The 25,847-nt window shown below is 41.7% G+C and overlaps 1 protein-coding gene across 1 annotated transcript; it reads right to left on the reverse strand.

Moving 5' to 3' along the window:
* Positions 1-7,351: 7,351 nt before the first annotated feature.
* LOC126188236 (cytochrome c oxidase assembly factor 8) lies at positions 7,352-25,130 on the reverse strand. Its single transcript, XM_049929793.1, has 3 exons — positions 24,939-25,130; positions 21,797-22,009; positions 7,352-7,603 (listed from the first exon to the last, which is right to left on the reverse strand). The coding sequence occupies exons 1-3, from the start codon at positions 24,999-25,001 to the stop codon at positions 7,388-7,390; spliced, it is 492 nt and encodes a 163-aa protein (XP_049785750.1). The 5' UTR covers positions 25,002-25,130; the 3' UTR covers positions 7,352-7,387.
* Positions 25,131-25,847: the final 717 nt, after the last annotated feature.

Genomic DNA, 25,847 nt, shown 5'->3' on the forward strand with positions numbered 1-25,847 from the left:
GGGGGAGTATGTGCAGTTTGGTGAGTGCTCGGATGTAATCCAGCAACCAGGAGGCATGCGTGTCGTTGTACTGCTCAGAAGATAACAACTTAAATGCCACTGCAGCTCTGAAGGTGCAAAGCTGGATATGAAGCGTTCACTTAGGTTAGTGTAGCTCTCGTTGGGGGAGGTGAAGTAACATCCTGGACTTGGACAGCCATGCTCGGCTCCAGGTGGCTGACAACAATCCCAAATTGTGTTTTGTCGCTCATGATAGAGCAACCTGCAAAGTGGGTCTTGAAAGCATGGCTGTCTAAGCTTTACCTCGGGCAGAAGTGACCAGCGAGGGTGTTGTGGTGGTGGTACCTTGGCTTGAAGGCGCTTCACTGATCGCTGTATTTTGGTCTGCGCAGCCCATCTGCTGCTACAGGTGGAGGTGATGGAAGGAGTTGTCCCTGTACTGCCCATAGCTAAATATTGCTCAAGTTTGTGGGACATATGATTTATATTTTTTTCACCAGACACATAATCTTCCCTATAACAAATTACTAAAGAAGAAATGTATGTATAAAAGAATATATATGAAAATAAGAGACATTCAATCTTGAATTAAAGGCATTGCCACTATAGAACAATTCAAACTAAAAAGTCCCCAGTTTGGGCTAACAGGGAACATCGATCAGATACAATTAAGGGTGCTCCAAATGAACCCTTATTCAACCGGTGAACGAATGCAATAGAAATTTTGAAAAATGTTAACTGATATAGACTTCAGAGTAAATCGTGAAGATGTTATTCACAAAACTGTACATCTACATCTACATTTACATACATACTCCGCAATCCACCATACGGTGTGTGGCGGAGGGTAGCTCATACCACAACCAGCATCTTCTCTCCCTGTTCCACTCCCAAACAGAACGAGGGAAAAATGACTGCCTATATGCCTCTGTACGAGCCCTAATCTCTCTTATCTCATCTTTGTGGTCTTTCCACGAAATGAAAGTTGGCGGCAGTAAAATTGTACCGCAGTCAGCCTCAAATGCTGGTTCTCTAAATTTCCTCAGTAGTGATTCACGAAAAGAATGCCTCCTATCCTCTAGAGACTCCCACCCGAGTTCCTGAAGCATTTCCGTAACACTCGTGTGGTGATCAAACCTACCAGTAACAAATCTAGCAGCCCACCTCTGAATTGCTTCTATCTCTTCCCTCAATCCGACCTGATTGGGATCCCAAACGCTCGAGCAGTACTCACGAATACATCATATTAGTGTTTTATAAGCAGTCTCCTTTACAGATGAACCACATCTTCCCAAAATTCTACCAGTGAACCGAAGACGACTATCCACCTTCCCCACAACTGCCATTACACGCTTGTCCCACTTCATATCGCTCTGCAATGTTACGCCCAAATATTTAATCGACGTGACTTTGTCAAGCGCTACACTGCTAATGGAGTATTCAAACATTACAGGATTCTTTTTCCTAGTCATCTGCATTAATTTACATTTATCTATATTTAGAGTTAGCTGCCATTCTTTACACCAATCACAAATCCTGTCCAAGTCATCTCGTATCCTCCTACAGTCACTCAACGACGACACCTTCCCGTACACCACAGCATCATCAGCAAACATCCGCACATTGCTATCCACCCTATCCAAAAGATCATTTATGTAGATAGAAAACAACAGCGGACCTACCACACTTCCCTGGGGCACTCCAGATGATACCCTCACCTCCGATGAACACTCACCATCGAGAACAACGTACCGGGTTCTATTACTTAAGAAGTCTTCGAGCCATTCACATACTTGGGAACCAATCCCATATGCTCATACCTTAGTTAGGAGTCTGCAGTGGGGCACTGAGTCAAACGCTTTCTGGAAGTCAAGGAATATGGCATCCATCTGATACCCTTCGTCCATGGTTCGCAAGATATCATGTGAAAAAAGGGCGAGTTGCGTTTCGCAGGAGCGATGCTTTCTAAAGCCGTGCTGATGCATGGACAGCAACTTCTCTGTCTCAAGTAAATTCATTATATTCGAACTGAGAATATGTTCGAGAATCCTGCAACAAACCGATGTTAAGGATATTGGTCTGTAATTTTGAAGATCCGTCCTTCTACCCTTCTTATATAAAGGCGTCACCTGCGCTTTTTTCCAGTCACTCGGGGCTTAACGTTGGGCAAGAGATTCGCGATAAATGCAAGCTAAGTAAGGAGCCAATGCAGTAGAGTACTCTCTGTAAAACCGAATTGGAATCCCATCAGGACCTGGCGATTTATTTATTTTCAATCCATTCAGCTGCTTCACAACCCCAGGAATGTCTATCACTATGTCCTCCATACGGGAATCTGTACGAGACTCAAACGGCAGTATGTTTGTACAATCCTCCAGCGTGAAAGATTTCTCAAATGCTAAATTTAAAATTTCAGCTTTTGTTTTGCTGTCTTCTGTTACCAGGCCAGACTGATCAGTGAGTGACTGGATGGAAGCCTTCGACCCACTTACCGATTTTACATAAAACCAGAATTTCCTTGGGTTTTCAGCAAGATCTTTTGCTAAGGTATGACGGTGGTAGTGGTTGAATGCTTCGCGCATCACTCTTTTTACAGCAGCACGAATCTCTACTAACTTTTGCCTGTCCTCATTCTCCCGATCTTTCTTGTACCACGAGTGCAACTGCCTTTGCTTCCTGAGCATTCTCCGAATTGCGCTGTTAAACCACGGTGGGTCTTTTCTGTCCGTAACCCACTTTTTCGGCACATACTTGTCCAATGCGTGATTTACAATGTGTTTAAAATTTGCCCATAATTCTTCCACGTCCATCGTACCAGTAGTAAATGAAGTCAATTCATTTACTAAGTGGGGTGCTAACAACAGCTTATCTGCTCTTTCTAGTAAGAATACTCTAGCCTTTTTGACCGACTTTTTAACTTTCGTAACCATAGTCGTAATGACATCATGATCACTAATCCCTGTCTCAACACTGACACTGTCGATGCAGTCTGGTCTGTTCGTGGCTACCAGATCTAAAATATTTCCATTACGTGTTGGCTGTCGATTTAGCTGCTCAAGACAGTTTTTGGATAATGTGTTCAAAAGTAATTCACATGACGGCTTGTCTGTACCACCTGTAATGAATCCATAGACATCCCAGTCTATACTAGGTAGGTTGCAGTTGCCTCCCACTAATACAGCATGATCCGGGTACTTCTGCGATACAGAATGTGGACTACCTTTGAATGATTCTAGAACTGTCATGGTGGAACCTGGTGGCCGGTAATAACACCCCACAATTAACTTTATTTCCCCTAGCCCTGTTAAACGTGTCCAGATAACTTTACAATCACACTCTACTTCAACCTCAGTAGACACACTATTTTTGTCAACTGCAATGAAGACACCACCTCCTTACAGTGTCTAATCTGTCTTTCCGATACACATTCCAACCCTCACTAAATATTTCAGAACTTCCTATCTCAGGGTTCAGCCAGGTCTCAGTCCCGAGAATAATTTGCGCGCCACACGCTTCCTGGAGGGCAATAAATTCAGGAACTTTATTCCAAACACTCTGAAAATTTACTGCTAATATCTTGATAGCTGAAGTGTCTTTACACTGAGCGCGTCCTGATTTCCCTGCCTGCACCTCAACTGGTGAGTGTTCATCAGGACACCTTGCACTACTGCCTAGCCTAAAAAAACCCCATGTGCACGCCACAAGTACTCTGCTACCCGAGTAGCCACTTCCTTTGTGTAGTGCACCCCTGACCTATCTAGGGGCGTACTTCAATTCCCCACACAATAGTGCAAGTCTAGAAATCTGCAGCCAAGACCGTCACAGAGTCAACGAAGCCTCTGGTTGAGACCCTCCACTCGTCTCCAAACCAAAGGACTCTGATCCACTCTGGGAACGATGCTGCAAATAGAGAGCTCTGCTTGCACCTCGCGTGTGAGGCCAACGGTCTTCACTAAATCCGCCAGCTGCCTGTACGAACTGAGGATCGCCTCAGAACCCAAGCGACAGGCATCATTGGTGCCGACGTGAGCAACTACTTGCAGACGACTGCACCCCGTACGCTCGATAGCCACAGGCAAGGCCGCCTCCACATCTTGGATGAGGCCCCCCCGGCAGACAAACCGAGTGCATGTTGGATTTCTTTCCAGCCCTGTATGCTATTTCCCTAAGGGGCTCCATCACCCACCTAACGTTGGAGCTCCCAATAACCAGCAAGCCTTTGCCCCCGTGTACCTGCTCGGGCCCTGCTGAAGGAGCAGCCACCTGCCCTCTGACAGGATGAACAGGCGAGGCCAGCCTCCACATTGGCCCTCCGCCTCGAGCGACGTGAACGCATTGCAGTCTGCCACTCACCCTGACGTGAGGGCGGCCCCAACGCGCCGGGTACACTAGAAGGTGCCTTGGCAAATGAGTCAGTGGACGCAGCAAGCGACAACTGGGGTGTCTCAAGAGACGCGCCAGACCCTCCGCCGTCCCTGCACCTCAAGGCAGCAGCCTGTAGGCGGCTGACCGTGGCCAACAACACGCTCAGCTGCTTGCGAACCGCAGCCAGTTCCTCCTGCGCCCGCACACAGCACGCACACACCCTATCCATCCTACTGCTAATATCTAACGACTCCGCGAATTTATACTCTACGGCTATCAATAAGCAATATTACTACTCTCAAATACGAGAATATGAAAGGATTTTATGTAATTAAATATGCGAGGGCACAAACACTCGGAAAGAAATTAAGAATCAAACTACAAAACAAATATGAAAGGTAAATATGCGACTCGCTACTGCACTGCTGCTGCACTGATACTTCACCAGCGGCTGCTCAAGGCTTACTGTACAATACAAAGTGTAACATTTTACTAAACAAAATCAACAAACAAGAATTATATTTTATTTTAGTGGCATACAGATTATGTCTCTCTAAAACGTCGTAGACTAATTCCTGTACTATCAATATAAGACAAACTGTGTGAACTGAAAATATATAAATGTCCAGGCAACTCATTTGAGCTATGTTCTCAGTGAACGTTATGTGCTAAATTTGTATTGCTTAGCAATTACAATATCTAGGCAAGGTATTCAAAGAAACAACATTGTAGTTGTGTTTCTTGAAGTTTTCATTGCAGATCAAATATTCCATCATTTTCCAGTGTAGCATCCGGGATGCTATTAGTTCATGTTCTGGTATTTTGGCTGTGACAACCTTTCAGACATTCTCCAGGTGAGACACTTGCAATATTTTTCAGTCACTTTACACAACAGTGTGCAACAAACTTTTCTATCCTACTCTGCGTAGGTAGAAACACAGTTTATGATTACTCACACTGATTGCAATAAGGGGACCAATAGAAAGAAACAAGTGGTTCCAATAGTGACCAACAGCAGATATCATGAGATGAATTAACAACCAACACAAGTCCACAGCATAGCTGAGTCATTTAAGCAAATACCACAAACCAGGGAAAAGTCCAAATCACAACATTAATCAGGCAAGGTCAAAATTACTATTCAATGGGATGTACGTAACACTTCAGTGACTAGTGAGACACTGACTGCAATTGCCTGGCTGTGGCTTAGAGCCCAGGTATCTCTGATATATTTTCTCTGTCAATAGTCGGGCTAATTGGGAAATTCGAATCACCCTTGGTTACTAAATATACATACATGCATCAAAGTTATGTTATCTTTTGATGAATGTATGTTTACTACACAGTACTATGTAAAGTGATTTAAAAATCTTGCAGGTGACTCACCCTGAGAATTTCTGGAAGGTTGTCAGCCAAAATACCAGATAAGAATTACTAATATCCCAGAGCATGCCCCAAACTGATGGAACATTATATTTGCCGATAAGTGTCCAGCTTAATATAAATGTGGCTTTTCGGCTTGCAAGTTAATCAACAAAGCTACTTACATGGTTTGACTAAGAATAAGAATCTGTTCTTTCTTCCTCATGTCTTTCATCCCTACTACTATTGTTTTGCACATTCATTCCAATAAACATCAATGCATGAGGAGTTGCAAATAAGCCCAGAGTTGGGGTTTGCCCACCTGGTCACAAATTTTATTTACGAACTTAGTGTGCCTTTCACAGCTGACAACATGCTGTTTAAAAGTAACACAATATGTTGTACCATGGTCTTGATTCCATGCTAAGAATGCGAGCATGGCTGAATTAAGTACTTGTGTTTGAAAGTAGATGTCGTTGTGAATGCAATTTGGTGTTACTATTGTGCACTGTTATCTATTAGATGATGATAAAACAAAAATGACACTGAACTGGCAGCAGTGGATTTCACTAAGATACAAAAAGTGTTGTAGCATTCAATGATTAACTTTTAGCTGGGAAAATGTGTGATGATATAAAAGCAAGTGACTCTTCATCACCAACAACAATCGTTAGATACCTTATCAACAAATGTACACATGCTTAAACATCTGTTTCTGATAAAGCTTTCCTAAGATGCCCAGTAGATGAAGTTAGTTATTTTAAAAGCAATAAATGCAGTTTTCTTGACTGCCGAATAAAGGGCATGCAGTTGCAAAGACATAGGTCTGTCACTGGTAACGGCAATTAATATTTTATATGGTAAGTTGGTGATAAAAAAATTGTCTGCCCAATAGATGCCAAAATTGCTGATGGTGGACAAGAAGTGGGTGTAACATGCAACTTTCAACAGAGTGTTTGGAGCAATATAAGACAAATCCAAAGGACTTCTGTCAGTATGACATGGATTCATCATCAATATACTCCTGAAACAACAGTCAAACCAATGAGTTGTTACTGTTGAATCTGCTTTGAATAAGTGGAAGGAAACTTGGCCCCATTTGGCAAAGGAGAAAGTCCTGTTTCGTCACAATGTGCCAGTATATTCACCTGAAGTTGTTGCTGCCAAACTGCTTGAATTGCTACTGTGCGGCCACCTTATTCACCCAACCAAGCTCCCTGTGATTTCTTCTTAGCCTCACACATGGAAAAACCATTCTGCTCATATGAGGAGGTAACTATTGAGACAGGTGTATTTAGACAGAGAAACAATTCTTAAATTTTGATTTTTTTTATTAAAAACAACAATAATTTCCTGGGTGAGGCAGTTGTCATGTCAGAGGCTACAAGAGCATAATACCACTTATAAGGTCATGCCTATTACTATAGTGCAGTTGATTACTCTACTGTACTTCACAATAACAGATAACATGTAATGTACTGTTTATGACAGGTGATATAAATTTACTATCATATCAGACAATGTTACATCCAACCAGCTCATATTTAATAAATAGGTATCAAGTACAAATAAAGTAGAACACAGATGTGTGTGTAAGAAATTTTTTTTTTTTTTTTTTTTTTTTTTTTTTTACGACATTTTTATTGATCCTTATCACACTTCATGGTTTTGAAAATTTCAATGTATTTCTTATCTTATGCAATTTTACTCGAATGGCTAGAAAAAGTAATGACACATTTCTTCTGTACCATTCAGCATTGTAACGCATGTGTATCTTCCAGTGTTCATCAAGAAATGACTTGTAAAAGACAGACATTTCATCTGCTGTTAGAGGTACTTTTTGGTCACTATTTGCAGTAATGTACTCATCTCGCTCCTGTGATAAAGAGAAAAGCAGGTAGAGCAAATTAGTAATAGTTCTTATGAAATGGTGTTTTTTGTTAGTTAACTGAACAGGGTTCAGTGTTGCTAAAGTATCTACATCACACACAATTCTTAATTCTCTTGCAATACTATAACAGCTGAACGGTGCTACATGTCCCTTCATTAAACTCTATATAGAAATGAATATCACGTAACAATCTATCGTTGTTTTTGTGCTACAAGAAGTTGTGTACACCTTCCATCAAGAAGGAGAAATTACAGGGATGTGGAATGAGTAAATGTACAAAAATAATAATAATAATAATAATGAATGAAAATTGTATTAAAGTAATGTGTACACTCAACTAACTATAAACTATCACTATCCTGCTTAAGGCTATTTGTGTTGCCACCAGTTAATTTTAATCCAGTAAATCAGTAGGAAAGCTGAAAACTTAGGGGTGGGGGGTTGGCACTAAGGGCTAAAGCTGCTGCTTCCTCAGTTATATTAAATACTGTGTACCTTCTATTGGTGGCTTCATATTTACAAGATAACACACTGCCATTTTTCAAAGAAAAATTGTTACCTACACAAAGGACTGTAAAGTACTCTACCACTAGCCTTGTAGGTAACAGAAAATTTCAACTCTTGAAACCAAATGATCAGATAATTTGTGGGGATTGGCTAATGAGGTACAATTTTAATTGGTAGTTATTTCCAATTTCTTGCTAGTGTTGGATGAGAGCATGTTGAATACTTTAACTGCACTCTGAACCCTAGACAAAAAGCAAAGTCTGCATGAAAATTATTTTTGTCTTGTGTTGTGATTCTACAAATCACAGTTCAGCTGAAACTAAGTTTTGCTATTTGCAACAGAATCTATTAATGAATAAATGGGTGAAAAGTGAATATAATAATTCAAATATCCTTAAAAAGCTCTATGAAAACCACATTTCTTGCAATTTACGCAATAGTGAAAATGCGCAAACTAACCCCTTGTGTTCAGCTGAACACAATGAGATATATTTCCAACAGCAAAACATGCTGTACTGCATTCCTTTATCATTTAATGTTTGTACTTACTCTGTTTTAACTTGTTACTTAGTTGCACACCAAGAAATTTTAAACATTGTTGACCATTACTTCTGGTGCTTGTTTGAAATTGCATAATATGAGCCTTTTTTAGATTAAGACTTAAGTTATTTGTTGTGAACTACCAGTAGCTGAAGGCCTGTTCAGCTGTCATCTGAGCTGTGCCTGGCAAGGTTGCATTTAGCTCTTGACTATTAAGCTTATGTCATAAGCAAACATTATAGCATTTGATCCCTCCTCCAGAATCACTGGAAGATCAATCTGGTAGGTTATGTATGAGAGTGGACATAGCTCTGAGCTTTGTGCTGCCCCACATGTTATGTTCCATTGTGAGGTTAGTTTTATCCCGGTGACCCTGTCTGTCAATGGGATCCAATGCTTTTTGGTGTGATAGTAAGATTTCATCCTTGCAAGAAGGATGTTAGAACATTCCTATGACAAGTAGAATTTTGTGGCATCCAGAATGAAAGGCTTAGACAATGTCACAAAATATGCCAAAGTGATAATGTGTCTTGTTTAGGTCTACCAATATTTTATTTATGAGGTCTTCTCTGTGCAGAAACTTTTCACAAAAGCCAAACTGAGATGCAATCAACAAGATCTGTTAAGAAAAATGCATTACTATTCTGTCATACATCAATTTCTCAAAAATACTTTTTAAAAGACTGCAATGTGTGAAATGGGTCTGTAATAAACCAAATATCTTGCAGCAGTCTTTCTCGGGACCTAAGGATTCTTACACTTACATGTCGATACATGTACTCCATAATGGTATATATGGTTAATAATGAGAGAGAATTTAGAATGAACTCAGAAATTTACTACCACAATACTTGAAGTAGAAATATTTTCCATATATGCTGTGCATCCCATTATAGGATTCAGAATGGAGTTTTATCTTCTATTGCTAAAGAGCTTGTCAATGGACACCTGGCAGAAAATTGTTCTTAAATATTTGGGAATGTTCAAAGTAAAAGAACACCTCTTTAGCCACTCCTATAATTTATCAGAATACTCAGAACCAAGAATGTAAATTTTGTCTAACTTTTAATATTTGTATTACATATATCCTAATTTTGTCAGTATACAGATGTCTGATAGCTGTCTGCGTAAAGTCGTGTACATGCTTTTGTTTGAAGTATTAGATAATAACATCAGCTGAGCAGTATAGGGGGAGGAACAGTAGCATTTTTCAAACTTGCTGTTTTTCTCTTAATATACGTAATTTAGAAGCAAATAGCAGTTTGAGTAGATTAGCATTTTACTCATCCCACATCCTTGATGGCTCCTCTTCCTGTTGGGATTTATGGAACACTTTTCTAAATACTGGAATGGATGAGTGATCTGTTCTGGGGCTATGTATGTCCTTGAATGTGGGAAGACTTTGCTTCATATTTTAAACTAATACTGTACTTTAGGTCTAAAGCAAAACTTTTTGTGCACCTGCTATCTTTGTGCTGCAATTCCTGAACATTGTGCTTCATATCAGACTAGAAATGGCATACATAAATCCGAGCACACTTCAAGTGACTCTATTTATTTAAAACATCAGACTAACACAACCTTCCCCTTTTTCTTCATGCAGGTATCATTGCTTTCTGTCCACACATTTGTAGTTAAAAAGGAATAACAATCATTCTCTGTTCCTGTTACTTTCATTACTGTTGCAATTATTTTTGTATCCTTCCATACACATGTTGGAAGAGGGAAGCAAGAAATAAAAATTCATTCTAATTGGATTCATTTTGGTTTGAATGAGAAATGTTTGGATGCGTTTGAGTCCTAAAGAAACCAGCATATTATCCAACTGGCACAACAACTAGAAAATCAGCCACAGGACTATGGAAATGAGACGTCTCTGAATTGCATCTGAGTCAGCAAATTTATCTAAACCAAAGGTTGTGACACCCTGTTACGATGAGAATTAAACACTTATATACTATGACAAAGTTTGACACAATAGCACACAGATATTATTAGTGCAATGTGTTGTTTGCTGATAAATTTAATTTTGTGTTTAGTTTTTTTGTTAATATGACAACAAAGTTCATGAGTATGTCCCTGCAGGTCACAACTGAAGGGGGGGGGGGGGGGGGGGGGCTGCTCGTAATTAAATTCTTGTAGTTATTTGATTTAACTGCCAAGTGTGTGAAGTGTTACGTTTGTGGAGAAGGTGTGAGACTGAACAAAGTCACTGCATCCCAGACCAGGGACCAGCATTCGTGGTATTGCTGGAGAGACAATGTATTGCAGTGTCAGAGTGGTTTTTAGTTTTAGAAGTCTGGACTTGATATTGGTTTGTGTGTTCATGTGAATAATTGTGTTTCCTGTATACTGAAACTGATGTCATACATGTATTTGTCCTGTCTTTTAGGTTTTTGTAGAGTTACATGCTGTGCAATTTTTGTACTGGTCATTCAATTTGAACTGTATAGTGACTGCCTTTGTAGATATCGTCATTTTTAGTTTTCGCATTTTTTTGGTTTGTGTATCTGTTCTTCCTTTTTGGCATGTAATCTTTTTAAGGACTCCTGTAGTGGTGTTGGTCTTTCAAATTGACAACTACATCTACATCTATGCTCTGCAAACCATTATGAGGCACACGCCAGAGAGCACGTCCCATTGCACCAGTTATTACGGTTTCTTCCTGTTCCATTCATGTATGGAGCACAGGAAGAATGATTGACATTGTCAATATAGGTGATCTAAATGATTAATGGAAAATCTCATATAAAGATGTGAAACAAATACTAACAAAGAGATAGAGGGGCTGGCCAGTACTTACCTCAGCTCAGTACAGCCGATAGATACACATAAAACAGAACCGAAAATTTACATTCCTAGCTTTCGGAACAAATGTTCCTTCATCAGGGAGGAGAGAGGGGAAAGAAAGGGAAGAAGGGAAAGGAGATTCAGTTACTCACAACCCAGGCTATGAAGCAACAGGGAAAGGAGAATAGGGAGGGTAGCAAGGATGGAGGCATGGGGAAGCCAAAGATATTCTACTGTAAGTACTGTGCCAGCTTCAAACCAAAGAGGATGCATACAGAAGTAAAGAGGTATATAGTATAAAGATAAACACAACTATGTGGGATGAAAAGATGCGTGAATGGCTAAAGAGGAAAGGGAAAGAGGAGAAGACTGAAGAGTAAATGGGAGTGAGGTTGTTTAACGTAGGTTCAGTCCAGGGGGATGGCGGGATGAAAGGATGTGTTGGAGTGCAAGTTCCCATCTCCGCAGTTCAGAGGGACTGGTGTTGGGTGGGAGAAGCCAAATGGCACATACGGTGTAGCAGGTTCCTAGGTCCCTAGAATTATGCTGGAGGGCATGCTCCGCTACTGGGTATTGGGCATCTCCTAGGCGGACAGTTCGTCTGTGTCCGTTCATGCGCTCAGCCAGTTTAGTTGTTGTCATGCCGATGTAAAAGGCTGTGCAGTGCAGGCATGTCAGTTGATAAATGACATGTGTAGTTTCGCACGTGGCCCTGCCTTGAATTGTGTATGTTTTACCAGTAGCGGGGCTGGAGTAGGTGGTTGTGGGGGGATGCATGGGGCAGGTTTTGCAGCAGGGTCGGTTACAGGGGTAGGAACCGCTGGGTAGAGAAGGTAGTCTGGGAATATTGTAGGGTTTAACAAGGATGTTACGGAGGTTAGGGGGGTGACGAAAGGCAACTCTGGGTGGTGTGGGGAGAATTTTGTCAAAGGATGATCTCATTTCAGGGGTTGACTTGAGAAAGTCATATCCCTGGTGGAGTAATTTGTTGATGTTTTCGAGGCCAGGATAATATTGGGTGACAAGGGGGATGCTTCTGTGTGGTCTGGGGTAGGAACATTGTTGTTGGACGGGGAGGAATGTATTGCTCGGGAGATCTGTTTGTGGACAAGGTCTGCAGGATAGTTGCGGGAGAGGAAAGCACTGGTCAGGTTATTGGTGTAATTGTTGAGGGATTCATCACTGGAGCAGATGCGTTTGCCACGAATACCTAGGCTGTAGGGAAGGGAGCGTTTGATGTGGAATGGATGGCAGCTATCGAAGTGAAGGTACTGTTGTTTGTTTGTGGGTTTGATATGGACAAAGGTGTGGATGTGAGCTTCAACAAGATGAAGGTCAACATCCAGGAAGGTGGCTTGGGTTTTGGAGAAGGACCAGGTGAAATTCAGATTCGAAAAGGAGTTGAGGTTATGGAGGAAATTAAGGAGTGTTTCTTCACCATGAGTCCAGACCACAAAGATGTCATCTATAAACCTATACCAGGCCAGGGGAAGCAGCTGTTGGGTCTTCAGGAAAGCCTCCTCCATGCGGCCCATGAAGAGGTTGGCATAGGACGGAGCCATCCTGGTTCCCATGTCCGTTCCCCTGATTTGTTTGTAGGTCTGGCCTTCAAAAGTGAAGTAGTTATGGGTGAGGATGAAGTTCCCATCTCCGGGTGCAATTCAATTCCTCCTTCCACCAGTCTCTCCTGGACTTCCAGAACCTTCAATCCTTAGCCCTTACCCAACTTGTCCTGAATCTCTGCACTACTTCATGTAACCACCACTCCCAACAGTTCCTATCTCTCTTCAAAGTCCTTCACCTCTCAAACCCTTGCTTGGAGAACACACTCAGGAACATCATCCTAGAAGCCAGCTGCAAACTTGAGTTCCATGCCACACACCACCTGAAAAAACTATCCACAATGCTAGTGCAACACCTAAGAAGTGGGGTCCCTCTCCCTATCCCTCACAAACACCAACCACAACAGAACCTTCAACAAACCCCTCTCATAGCCAACAAACCTAGCCTAGCCACCCTACTCAATCTCCCCATCCCAGCACATACCCCACACAGACCAAATCTCAACTATAACCACAGTCAAATGCCACATATCACTAGTCCCAATTCAGTCCTAAGCCTCTCATCCAGATCCCTCTCTCCTCCAGAGACATCTGTTCTATCAAAAGGCTTAACCTTTAGCCCCATGCCTAAATTCAACCACACTGCCCTGGTTAAAGATCTCCTCTCATTCAACCGGAACCTCAACTGGAAATATCACTTCACTACCCAAACACAGCCCCCAAATACTAGACCCAGTGTTGAACCCTGTCTAGAACAGTTCCGACTGCCTTCCCAAAGGGATCCTCCTCCCCTCCCCCAAAACCATCCCTTGCAGACATTTCAGGAATTCCTCACATCCAGTGTTGCCTCCCAGTCCTTCTTGAAGAACATCCCGACAACCCCCAACATCACCCCAGCTGAACCCCGTGCCATTAAGGAGCTGAAAATAGACCGCTCTATTGTCATCCTCCCGGCGGATAAAGGCTCCACAACTGTCGTACTTGACCGTGTGGAGTATGTGGCAGAAGGACTGCGTCAACTCTCCGACACCTCAATCTACAAAGCTGTTACCCAGGATCCCATTCCCTCCATCCAGACTGAGCTGCAAAAAATCCTAAAAATCCAAGGTCCCTCACAAGGCCTCACAACGGCTTCCATAGACTTACTCATTCCACCTGAGCCACGTACCCCTACCTTCTACCTATTACCCAAAATCCACAAAGAGAACCATCCTGGCCGTCCCATTGTAGCAGGCTTCAAAGCCCCAACCGAACGTATCTCAGCTCTGGTAGACCAGCACCTCCAACCTATCACCCGCAGACTCCCATCCTACATCAAAGACACAAACCACTTCCTAGAACGCCTCAAATCCATTCCCACTCCTCTCCCACCTGAAACCTTTCTTGTCACCATAGATGCTACATCCCTTTACACAAACATCCCACATACCCATGGTCTCTCTGCCCTTGAGCACTACCTCTCCCAACGCCCACCCGAAGATCTTCCAAAAACCTCGTTCCTTATCACACTTACCAACTTCATCCTCACCCATAACTACTTCACTTTTGAAGGCCAGACCTACAAACAAATCAGGGGAACGGCCATGGGAACCAGGATGGCTCCGTCCTATGCCAACCTCTTCATGGGCCGCATGGAGGAGGCTTTCCTGAAGACCCAACAGCTGCTTCCCTTGGCCTGGTATAGGTTTATAGATGACATCTTTGTGGTCTGGACTCATGGTGAAGAAACACTCCTTAATTTCCTCCATAACCTCAACTCCTTTTCGAATCTGAATTTCACCTGGTCCTTCTCCAAAACCCAAGCCACCTTCCTGGATGTTGACCTTCATCTTGTTGAAGCTCACATCCACACCTTTGTCCATATCAAACCCACAAACAAACAACAGTACCTTCACTTCGATAGCTGCCATCCATTCCACATCAAACGCTCCCTTCCCTACAGCCTAGGTATTCGTGGCAAACGCATCTGCTCCAGTGATGAATCCCTCAACAATTACACCAATAACCTGACCAGTGCTTTCCTCTCCCGCAACTATCCTGCAGACCTTGTCCACAAACAGATCTCCCGAGCAATACATTCCTCCCCGTCCAACAACAATGTTCCTACCCCAGACCACACAGAAGCATCCCCCTTGTCACCCAATATTATCCTGGCCTCGAAAACATCAACAAATTACTCCGCCAGGGATATGACTTTCTCAAGTCAACCCCTGAAATGAGATCATCCTTTGACAAAATTCTCCCCACACCACCCAGAGTTGCCTTTCGTCGCCCCCCTAACCTCCGTAACATCCTTGTTAAACCCTACAATATTCCCAGACTACCTTCTCTACCCAGCAGTTCCTACCCCTGTAACCGACCCCCGCTGCAAAACCTGCCCCATGCATCCCCCCACAACCACCTACTCCAGCCCCGCTACTGGTAAAACATACACAATTCAAGGCAGGGCCACGTGCGAAACTACACATGTCATTTATCAACTGACATGCCTGCACTGCACAGCCTTTTACATCGGCATGACAACAACTAAACTGGCTGAGCGCATGAACGGACACAGACGAACTGTCCGCCTAGGAGATGCCCAATACCCAGTAGCGGAGCATGCCCTCCAGCATAATTCTAGGGACCTAGGAACCTGCTACACCGTATGTGCCATTTGGCTTCTCCCACCCAACACCAGTCCCTCTGAACTGCGGAGATGGGAACTTGCACTCCAACACATCCTTTCATCCCGCCATCCCCCTGGACTGAACCTACGTTAAACAACCTCACTCCCATTTACTCTTCAGTCTTCTCCTCTTTCCCTTTCCTCTTTAGCCATTCACGCATCTTTTCATCCCACATAGTTGTGTTTATCTTTATACTATATACCTCTTTACTTCTGTATGCATCCTCTTTGGTTTGAAGCTGGCACAGTACTTACAGTAGAATATCTTTGGCTTCCCCATGCCTCCATCCTTGCTACCCTCCCTATTCTCCTTTCCCTGTTGCTTCATAGCCTGGGTTGTGAGTAACTGAATCTCCTTTCCCTTCTTCCCTTTCTTTCCCCTCTCTCCTCCCTGATGAAGGAACATTTGTTCCGAAAGCTAGGAATGTAAATTTTCGGTTCTGTTTTATGTGTATCTATCGGCTGTACTGAGCTGAGGTAAGTACTGGCCAGCCCCTCTATCTCTTTGTTAGTATTTGTTTGACATTGTCAATACCACCTTATGCTAGATTTTGGAAATTTTCAGTCTGTATATCACCATTGCTATTTGGCATTTTGTAGTGATATCTGTTTTAGTATTTGTGTAGCGGTGTTGGTGTTTGAAGTTGAGCTATATAGCTCAATCGAGGTTTTCAAAACCAGTTACAGTTTATTTGTTGAAACTTCCTGGCTGATTAAAACTGTGTGCCCGACCGAGACTCGAACTCGGGACCCTTGCCTTTCGCGGACAAGTGCTCTACCAACTGAGCTACCGAAGTACGACTCACGCCCGGTCTCACAGCTTTACTTCTGCCAGCTGTGAGACCGGGCGTGAGTCGTACTTCGGTAGCTCAGTTGGTAGAGCACTTGCCCGCGAAAGGCAAAGGTCCCGAGTTCGAGTCTCGGTCGGGCACACAGTTTTAATCAGCCAGGAAGTTTCATATCAGCGCACACTCCGCTGCAGAGTGAAAATCTCATTCAGTTTATTTGTTCTTTGTGAGTTTTTTGCTTTTTTAAAACTATTGTTTTGTTTCTGTCATTGTTGCATTTTATATATTTTACTCCTAATGTAATTTTGCAGTCATTTTAGCTTTAAGATTGTCCTTGCCCAAAATCCCTACTTTCCCGTGGCAGTCCCATTAGCTTCAATACTTACCGTTAAGAATTTGTTCGATTCTGTAATGGATGTTTATATTTTTGCACCATGGAAATGTTTAGGGTTACTGGTCACCATCTTGAAATCATGTTTGTGTTGCATTTTGTGGCTTTGTATGACATCATTATCAAAGCCAGTAGATGGTATCGAATGCCATGGTTTATCCTTTTTCAGAACTAATATTTCTTTCTTCAGGGAGGAGAGGTATATTTTGCCTCTTTTACTTGTATTGGAGTCTCTCAGCAGTACTACACATTTTGCCTCCTGAAACTAAGTACTAACAGGCAATCCTACCGTTTTTATAATTTTATCAACACTTTTTGTAAGGCTATGCTAGTACAGTACATGGCAAGCTACTGTAAAACAGAATCTACATCCATATCTATTCTCCACTGTACCAGCTATTAGAGCTTTTCCTTATTCCATTCACATATGGCGCACGGGAAAAATGACTGTTTAAATTCCTTTACTTGTGCTATATTTACTCTAATCTTATCCTCACAATCCCTATGGGAATGATATGTAGGGGGTCGTAGTGTATTCCCAGAGTCATCATTTACAGCAGGTTCTTCTTGAAACTTTGTCAGTAGACTTTCTCGGGATATTTTCTGTCTACCTTCAAAAGTCTGCCAGCTCAGTTCTTTCAACATCTCAGTGACTCACTCCTGTGGGTCAAATGAACCTGGGACCATTTGTGTTGCTCTTCCCTGTATATGTTCAATACTCACTACTAGTCCCCATTTTGTATGGGTCCCACACACTGTCAAGTGTGTGTTCAAGGGCAATGTTCTAGAATGAGTAGCAAGAGTGATTTGTATACAGACTGCATGTCCCTAGTATTCTACCAATACACTGAAGTCTTCTACCTGCTTTACCCATGAATGAGCCTAAGTGATCGTTCCACTTCCTGTCCTTACTGTTACACCTAAGTATTTGTATGAGTTTGCAGAGTCCAGCTGTGACCCACTAATATTATATTCATATGATAAAATGTTTCCCTTGTTTTGTGAAGTGCGCAGTTTTACACTTATGAACATTTAAAGCAAGCTGCCAATCACTGCACCACTTTGAAATCTTATCAAGGGCTGCCTGAACGTGTTGTACAATATTCTGTTTTTATTATATGTTTGCAAGTATTAGCACAGAGCTACAAGAAGTAGTACAAGGGAATGACCTGGGGGGGGTCTCTGCAGACATCATGAGACTCTGGCATAAAATGGGGTGATACGCGATTACAAGAACTCAGCAAGAGAGTTCTCACAGCCTCTGTCACCTCAATTCTCCAACTTCCTACCTACATGTGGTGCCCCTGTTAAGCCGAGCAACTCAGCGGAAGGTTGGGTAACCAACCCCAGCGGGAAACTGAGTCGGTGAGCAGATAGGAGTTGGAGGACAGTGGAAGGCAAGGGGAAACCACCACTGAACTATCCCAAGAAAACCCCATGGCTTCGCTCAGCTCAAAATGTTCCGGAGTTTCAAGTTCCCCGATCAGATCTCCGGGGGGAACCAGGTTGAGAGGAGCTTCACCAAGAGTAAGATGGTGCAAAGAGAAGCACTGCATAGGAACATGGAATGTAAGATCCATGTAGCAAGGAAAACTAGACATAGTGAAAAGAGAAATGGAAAAAATTAACATCGACATATTGGGAATAAGTGAAATGAGGTGGACTGGCATGGGAGAATTTGCTTCGGATGGCCATATGGTGTATTATTCTGGGCACGATAACAACAGAAGTAATGGAGTAGCCTTCATAGTTAGTGATAAAGTGAGAAAAGCTGTAATGGGATGCAAATATAAAAATGATAGAATGATGTCCATCAGACTTCAAGGTCAGCCCCTCAACATCACAGTAATTCAAGTTTATGCACCAACAACCGATGCTGAAAAGGAAATTATTGACCAGTTCTATGGAGATTTACAAGAATTACTACTGTCAACACCAAAAAAGGATATAGTCTTCGTAGTTGGAGATTGGAATGCAAAAGTGGGAAATGAAGCTGTAGAAGGTATAACAGGGAAATATGGTCTTGGTACAACAAATGAAGCTGGACAGAGACTCCTAGAATTCTGCCAAGAAAATTCATTGATAATTACTAATACACTGTTTCAACTACCAAAACGACGCCTATATACCTGGACTTCACCAGATGGCCAACACCGGAACCAAATTGATTACATACTTTGTAATCAGAGGTGGAAGAGCGCGGTTCAGTCAGCTACAACAAGACCTGGGGCTGACTGCGGATCAGATCATGAGCTCCTGATTGCAAAATTTTGGCTGAAACTTCAGAATGTAGCAAATAGTATCCCAACGTGCAGATACGACCTTAACTCTATACCCTCCGACTATGCTGTAGAAGTACAAAACAGATTTAATGTATTACAGCTGGAGGACAAAAGCTCGCAAGAGATGTGGACAGAAGTAGCTAATACTATCAAGGAGGCCACAGAGAAACACATTCCCAAGAAAAGGAACAGTAAGAAGGCTAGATGGCTATCAGTTGAGGCACTGCAAGTTGCAGAACAACGAAGGAAAGCAAAAATCAAGGGAGATAGATCAGCTATGTTTGAATTAAATAAAGATTTTCAGAAATTAGCTAGAAGAGATAAAAATATATTCTTTAATGAACAGTGCAAGGAAGTTGAAGATAGTAACGGAATGGGGAAGACAAGAGATCTTTATAAGAAAATTAGAGAAATTAAAGGAAAATTCCAGGCAAAAATTGGAATGGTAAAAGATAGAAACGGGAAAGATCTGAGTGAAGCAGAGGATGTTAAGGAAAGATGGGCAGAATATGTAGAAGACCTATACAAGAAAGAACTGCATCATGACAGGGCTCCTACTGCTGATGTTAATGTTAATTTAGAACTAGAGCCAGATATTTTGGAGAGCGAAATCCAGTGGTCCCTTGAAAATATGGCTGATAACAAAACTAGTGGACATGATGAAATACCAGCAGAACTGTTTAAAGTCACTGGAAAGGATGCAGTGAAAGTGCTGCACTCTATATGTCAAAAAATATGGATCATGCAGCAGTGGCCAGAAGACTGGAAAAGATCAGTATTCATCCCCATTCCAAAGAAGAGAAGTTCTAAAGAATGCTCAGATTACCGAACAATCGCACTTATTTCACATGCTAGCAAAGTTATGTTGAAAATCTTACAAAATAGACTTCGCCAATATCTAGATCGAGAGCTACCAGAAGAACAAGCTGGATTTAGGAAAGGAAGAGGAAGTAGAGATCAAATTGCTAACATTCGGTGGATTATGGAGAAAAAGAGAGAATTCCAGAAAGATGTGTATCTCTGCTTTATTGACTACGCCAAAGCCTTTGACTGCGTCGATCACAACAAATTATGGAACGTACTGAAAAACATGGGTGAACCAGATCACCTCATTCATCTGATACGGAGTTTATACCTTGACCAAGAAGCCACGGTAAGAACTATGTATGGAACAACGAAATAGATAAAGATTCAGAAAGGGGTCCGGCAAGGCTGCATACTGTCACCGTACTTATTCAATATGTATGCAGAACATGTTATGAGGAATGCGAGGCTAGATGAAGGAGAAACAGGAATTAAAATAGCTGGAATAAATGTAAACAACCTCAGGTACGCGGATGATACGATCCTGTTGGCAGAAAGTGAAGAAGAATTGAGAACACTCTTACTGAAGGTGAAAGACGAAAGTGAAAAGGCCGGTCTTATGCTGAATGTGAAGAAAACGAAAATTATGGCAACTACACAATTCATGGGATATAGCAGGAGAAACCATGGAGGTAGTGACCACATTTAGTTATCTCGGTTCCCAGATCTCTGCTGATGGCGACTGCAACCATGAAATCCGGAGACACCTGTTGCTCGGTAGACAGGCGATGTCAAACCTTGACAAGGTTATAAGGTCCAGAGATATAACTCTAGCAACAAAGATCCGTATTGTGAGAGCTATGGTCTTTCCAGTTGTGATGTATAGATGTGAGACCTGGACCATTAGAAAGGCTGAACTGCGAAGAATTGACTCCTTCGAATTGTGGTGTTGGAGGAAACTTCTTAGAGTTCCATGGACTGCAAAGAGAACCAACAGATCAATATTGGAGCAAATTAAACCAGATTTCTCCCTGGAAGGTCTAATGTTAAAACAAAAGCTGACCTACTTTGGACACACAATGCGAAGGCATGCCTCGCTGGAAAAAACATTAATGCTGGGGAAGATTGAAGGAACTAGAAGAAGAGGACGTCAGAGGATGAGATGGATCGATGGCATCACAGAAGCAATGTGTTCCAACCTGGAAGGTCTACGGGAGAAAGTGCAAGACAGGAAAAAGTGGCGTGATTTGGTTCATGGGGGTCACGAAGAGTCGGAACCGACTAAACGAATAGAGAGAGAGAGAGAGAGAAGAAGTATCACTAACATTTTAAAGAGACAACAGCAGTTAGAATTCCAGTACCACCAACAGACACATACATAAAAGCGAAAATACTATATAGTGTCGACAATCTGGAATTTCATCTCCTGAAGGTAATTACTGGTCAAACACTCAATCTCTCTGTAATGTTATAGTTTTCTCAAGGTAACTTCTGTTTTGACAGAAAAAGCTCTTGACAAGTCTGTTTTCAATATTAAACCATTTATGCCTGTCTTGCCAAAGCCAAATAGTTAATAATCGTTTACTGATGACGTTATGAAAAATGCCAAATGATTACAGACAATTTCACTTTTGGCATACCTTTCATACATATTGGTACAGTCACAAAACAAAGTGAAAACTTATTCTTTTGAAGGTTCAAACATGAATTGATGTGAAATTCAGAAGAAAGGATTTAAAAAACATTATGCCCTAGGTCAAGCAATGCTATAAACAGCATCACACACTGTTAAAAGAAATACTGGAGCAGCAAATAATGTTGAAACCTCTGCATGTTAAAATATTACCTTAAAAAATCTCTTGTTGTGTGTAGCCCAGAAAGCTTCATTCCACTTCTGTGTTTCTTCTCGTTCCAGACGAAACTTCTTTTCAATGGCAGACTCATTTTCTGGTATGTGAAAAACAATGGGGCGCAGATTAGACAGCTGATTAGGTGGCCCAATCAAATCATTTTTAATATTCTTCACTGCTGGTTTTACGTCTCTGCTGAGGCACCTTACCTAAGGAGAAGAAGATTATAGTTCTCCACACATACTACAACACAATATAATCAACAGGACAGAAACTTGATATATATTTGAAAATATCCGCTTTCTTACCTTCTGTGTAGTTATTAAAATAGTGAGAGAGAGAGAAGGGGGGGGGGACAATATGCTTAATTTCTGATGCAATCATGCACTGTAAACAAGAGCCACTGATTTTGAAGTATAGAAAGCCATTAACCCAGAAATGTAGAGGAACGTCTTCTTCTCTGATATAGGCCTATACTGTAGTAATTCATATCCAGCACATCGTAGTAGCAAAGATGGGTCAAGACGAATTTTTGATACTATTTGTCAGGTTTGGCCAGTGACGTAATGTTAATGGCTAGTGTGATATCACCTTATGGTGCAAGTATTCACAGTTTGGTTGTCAACTGGTGAAGCCAATAAATCTGAAACCTGGTTGCAGTGACACACTTATGAGTAGCGTAAACCGTTTGAAAAAATCGCCACTGATATCACGTTATAAATCACAACGTTGTTCAGTCACATGTTTCATACATCATTGGTCAAAGCTGGTGGCTAGTATCGAATATTACTCTTTATCTGCAAAGATGAAGGCACCATATTGTAGGTAAAAGAATATGAGTATGACATGTATCCGTTTCTGCAGCGCACACTGGAACTCCAGCCCAGGGCTAAGGTTGAAAACCGTAACAGCAACAAGTTCACATCAGGGGTTGGATAATGGATCATGTGTGTCATTAGGTAATGTAAAGAGGCAATCCTAAAGTGCTGGAAATTCCAGTACAAGCACTGTTCAGTCACATTGAAATTTGTCTTTCCTGGAGGTTTAGTTATCAGGGTGGAGAGAATGTTACTAGTTCATGGGAAAATTGTAGTTTCAGAATAGTCACTGCACTGTGGAGAGGACATTCGACCTACATTTCGCAAGGAGTGGGCAGCAATACAAGTTAATAGTCACCAAATGCTTGCATGAGTAATTGCAAGGGGTGATTCTCAAAACTGAGATGCTCCAACACAATAAACTAAATTTATTGCTAATCTTATCAGAGGAAGGGTAAGTAAAGTGCAGTGCCATTACTTATGTGTTTTGCAACAGAATGTTACAGTGCTCATCCTGAAGGGCAACAGGAATGCAAGGGTTGTGTCAACAGCTAGTTAAAAATCCTAAAAAGACAACATGTTTCATTAATGAAGTAATTATGCCAGTTTTTGCCATGAATATGACTAAAAGGCCTGGTCACCTGTGAAAGCAGCCATGTTCTACACCACCTCTGCTGCAACCATTGCAAGCTTTTTATAGTAGTTTGACTATCAACAAGCTGTTTACCAGGATGAATGGCCACCACCAACCTGTGGCCAAGAGTGAAGTAGACCACCCTGGCTCAACATGCATCTGAGTATAACATGCTCAATATCAATGGTTACTTCACAACCTGGGACATCTGAATCCTCCCCTCCACCAAAAGCTTTTCTGAGCTGTACAGATGGTACTTCTTACATCACCCCCCAAAATTATCTTGGTCTCAACCTACAGTAACCTACTGCCCCCCACCCAATAGTTTCTGCCCCCTTGTCCTATCACCACCTCCCTTTTCACATTCCCTCATCCTCTGTGTATGCTGCCCTCTGCCAATTTACCCACCCGTCCTTTCCCCTTCGCTGCTCCTCTACTTGTTCCCTCCACGCCCCACCTCCTGGAGCTGCGTCTGGCAGTCTCGAGCCCCATCCATACCTTGCTATCCTTCCCCTTTCCCTGCTCCGCTCCAGGCAGCTATTCATATGACAGTCATATTCCGGTCAGGACTGGCAGATGTAGTGGTCATGTGTGCATGAAGTGTTTTTACTTGTGTGACTGTGTGTGCATTTTCTTTGCTGAAGAATGCTTTGCCCAAAAGCAATAATGTGTAACAGTCTTTTCACTGTGCCTATCTGCAACTCAATGGACCATCTTTTTTCCTAAATTGTTGATTTTCCAGCCTGGAGATTTGATTGTATGAATATAACTAAGTTGTGCTTAATGTGCTTGGAAAAAAAACACCATAATCCCAGAAGATAACAGTATATTCCTGGACATAACAATAAAAATATGTTTGCGCTCATGATTTACAAATGCAAATGATCAATAATATAGGTGGCCTTTTATTAAAATAAGACATTTGTTGGCTTTACTGTCAAGCAAACTTTTCACCTACCAACTTGTGCCGACCTCTGGCTACGCTAAAGATCAGTTCTTCTTGCTGTTCTATGTCAGTTTGTCACTACAGCTTTAATCCCAAAAAAGGTAGAAAAAATATAGAAGCTGTGGCAATGACATTTCAAAGCAACCTCCCATGATCTAACATAATTACAAAAAATTAATGGTTTCAAATTTAGTGTTCAAAGTAATTCACTTCTACTTGATGGCCTAAAAACATAGTGTAGTTAATGGTCAAATCAATGTGTGTTAGACTACAAATCCAAATATCCAGGATCTGATACCAAGTCAGCCCCAGGACTTTTTTTCTGTCTCTCATTGCTTCTTTCCACCATGGCAACAATTTGCTATTATGAACAGTATCAAGATGCGCTGTGGTCCACTATGTGCGTACAACTGCAGGTAACCAACCTCCCCACACCCATCGCACCCATTACTGGCTGTATGAAAGGTTCACGGTCGTATGAAGGCAAAGGGGCATACCAACTCAAAATAAGACCACGCCTAATGGGCACTGTGGTGTTCGTTCGGGTAGTGGACTGCTTGGCTTGCTGTTGTTACAATAACGTAGGTAACTGTAAATATGAAACAAAACGGGTACAAAATACTACTGGGGGGGTGACTACTTTGCACAGCAAGCAACGTCAACGTTTCTATGGCTGAGGGAAACTCTCAGTTTCTGCAGAAACCTCAAAGAATGAAAACATTAATTATACATAAACTTACTAGGAACGGAATTGTATTACAGACGTTGACAGTCTGTGAAATACTTCCCAAAACACGTGTCATTTTCTACCGCCTCACTGTTACGAAACTCTGACTCCAAATATCTACTAGAGGTCGAAGTTTAGCTATTGCCGCAAATAAAAACAAAATTTCAGCCATGTTTATCATCAGATAGATAAACATACCAAAGATGTTCATTACTACTCGCTGCCAGCAAATGTATGGTACAAATTTATTCCGATTTCAAATGCAGCTGATTTTTTTCTATTCACTTTTGTTTGTAATTTATAATGAACAGAAACCAATTTACAGTCAAATTATTTAACATATAAACAAGCAAAGACATCCATAAAGTAACAGAAAAACGCGCGTTTTACGCATAAGCAACAAAATTGTGGTTACAGCTAGTCGCTTACTGCAGTTGCATGTTTGAACTCCCAATTTTCAGTGGCGCAACTTAGAGACTCGATTTTTGTCATGCCACAAAAAATTCAAGTTAGTTGAATATAAAAGCTGACTTAGGAATATTCTTCTGTGTGAGACCGCGTGTACAAGATCGTCTGCCGATGTAAAGCTCTAGATTCTCACATTTTACCATTCGCGTTGTTTGTGCGTAGTCTTTCATTGACAGCATCAACATCAGTTTGTATTCTGGAATTTAGAACATTGGCAACTGTTATCATTACCTGTAGACTTAACTTCATTGGGCTCTTTTAAAAATTATGAGAACAGTAGGCCTATCCTCGTTCAGAAAATGGTTCTCTAAATTCAGCGTACAGTTACGTGAGAAATGGGTTATTTTGAGAGTTTTCGGACGCTTACGAAACTATATTTTCGTAAGTTACCGTTAGGAACTTTTTGATAAGTACGGTAATTTACTTCGTAGCAAATCACCATCTGTGGTTCACA

The sequence above is a fragment of the Schistocerca cancellata genome, chromosome 5 (genome assembly GCF_023864275.1).
Source record: "Schistocerca cancellata isolate TAMUIC-IGC-003103 chromosome 5, iqSchCanc2.1, whole genome shotgun sequence".
In the NCBI taxonomy this organism is placed as follows: Eukaryota; Metazoa; Arthropoda; class Insecta; order Orthoptera; family Acrididae; genus Schistocerca; species Schistocerca cancellata.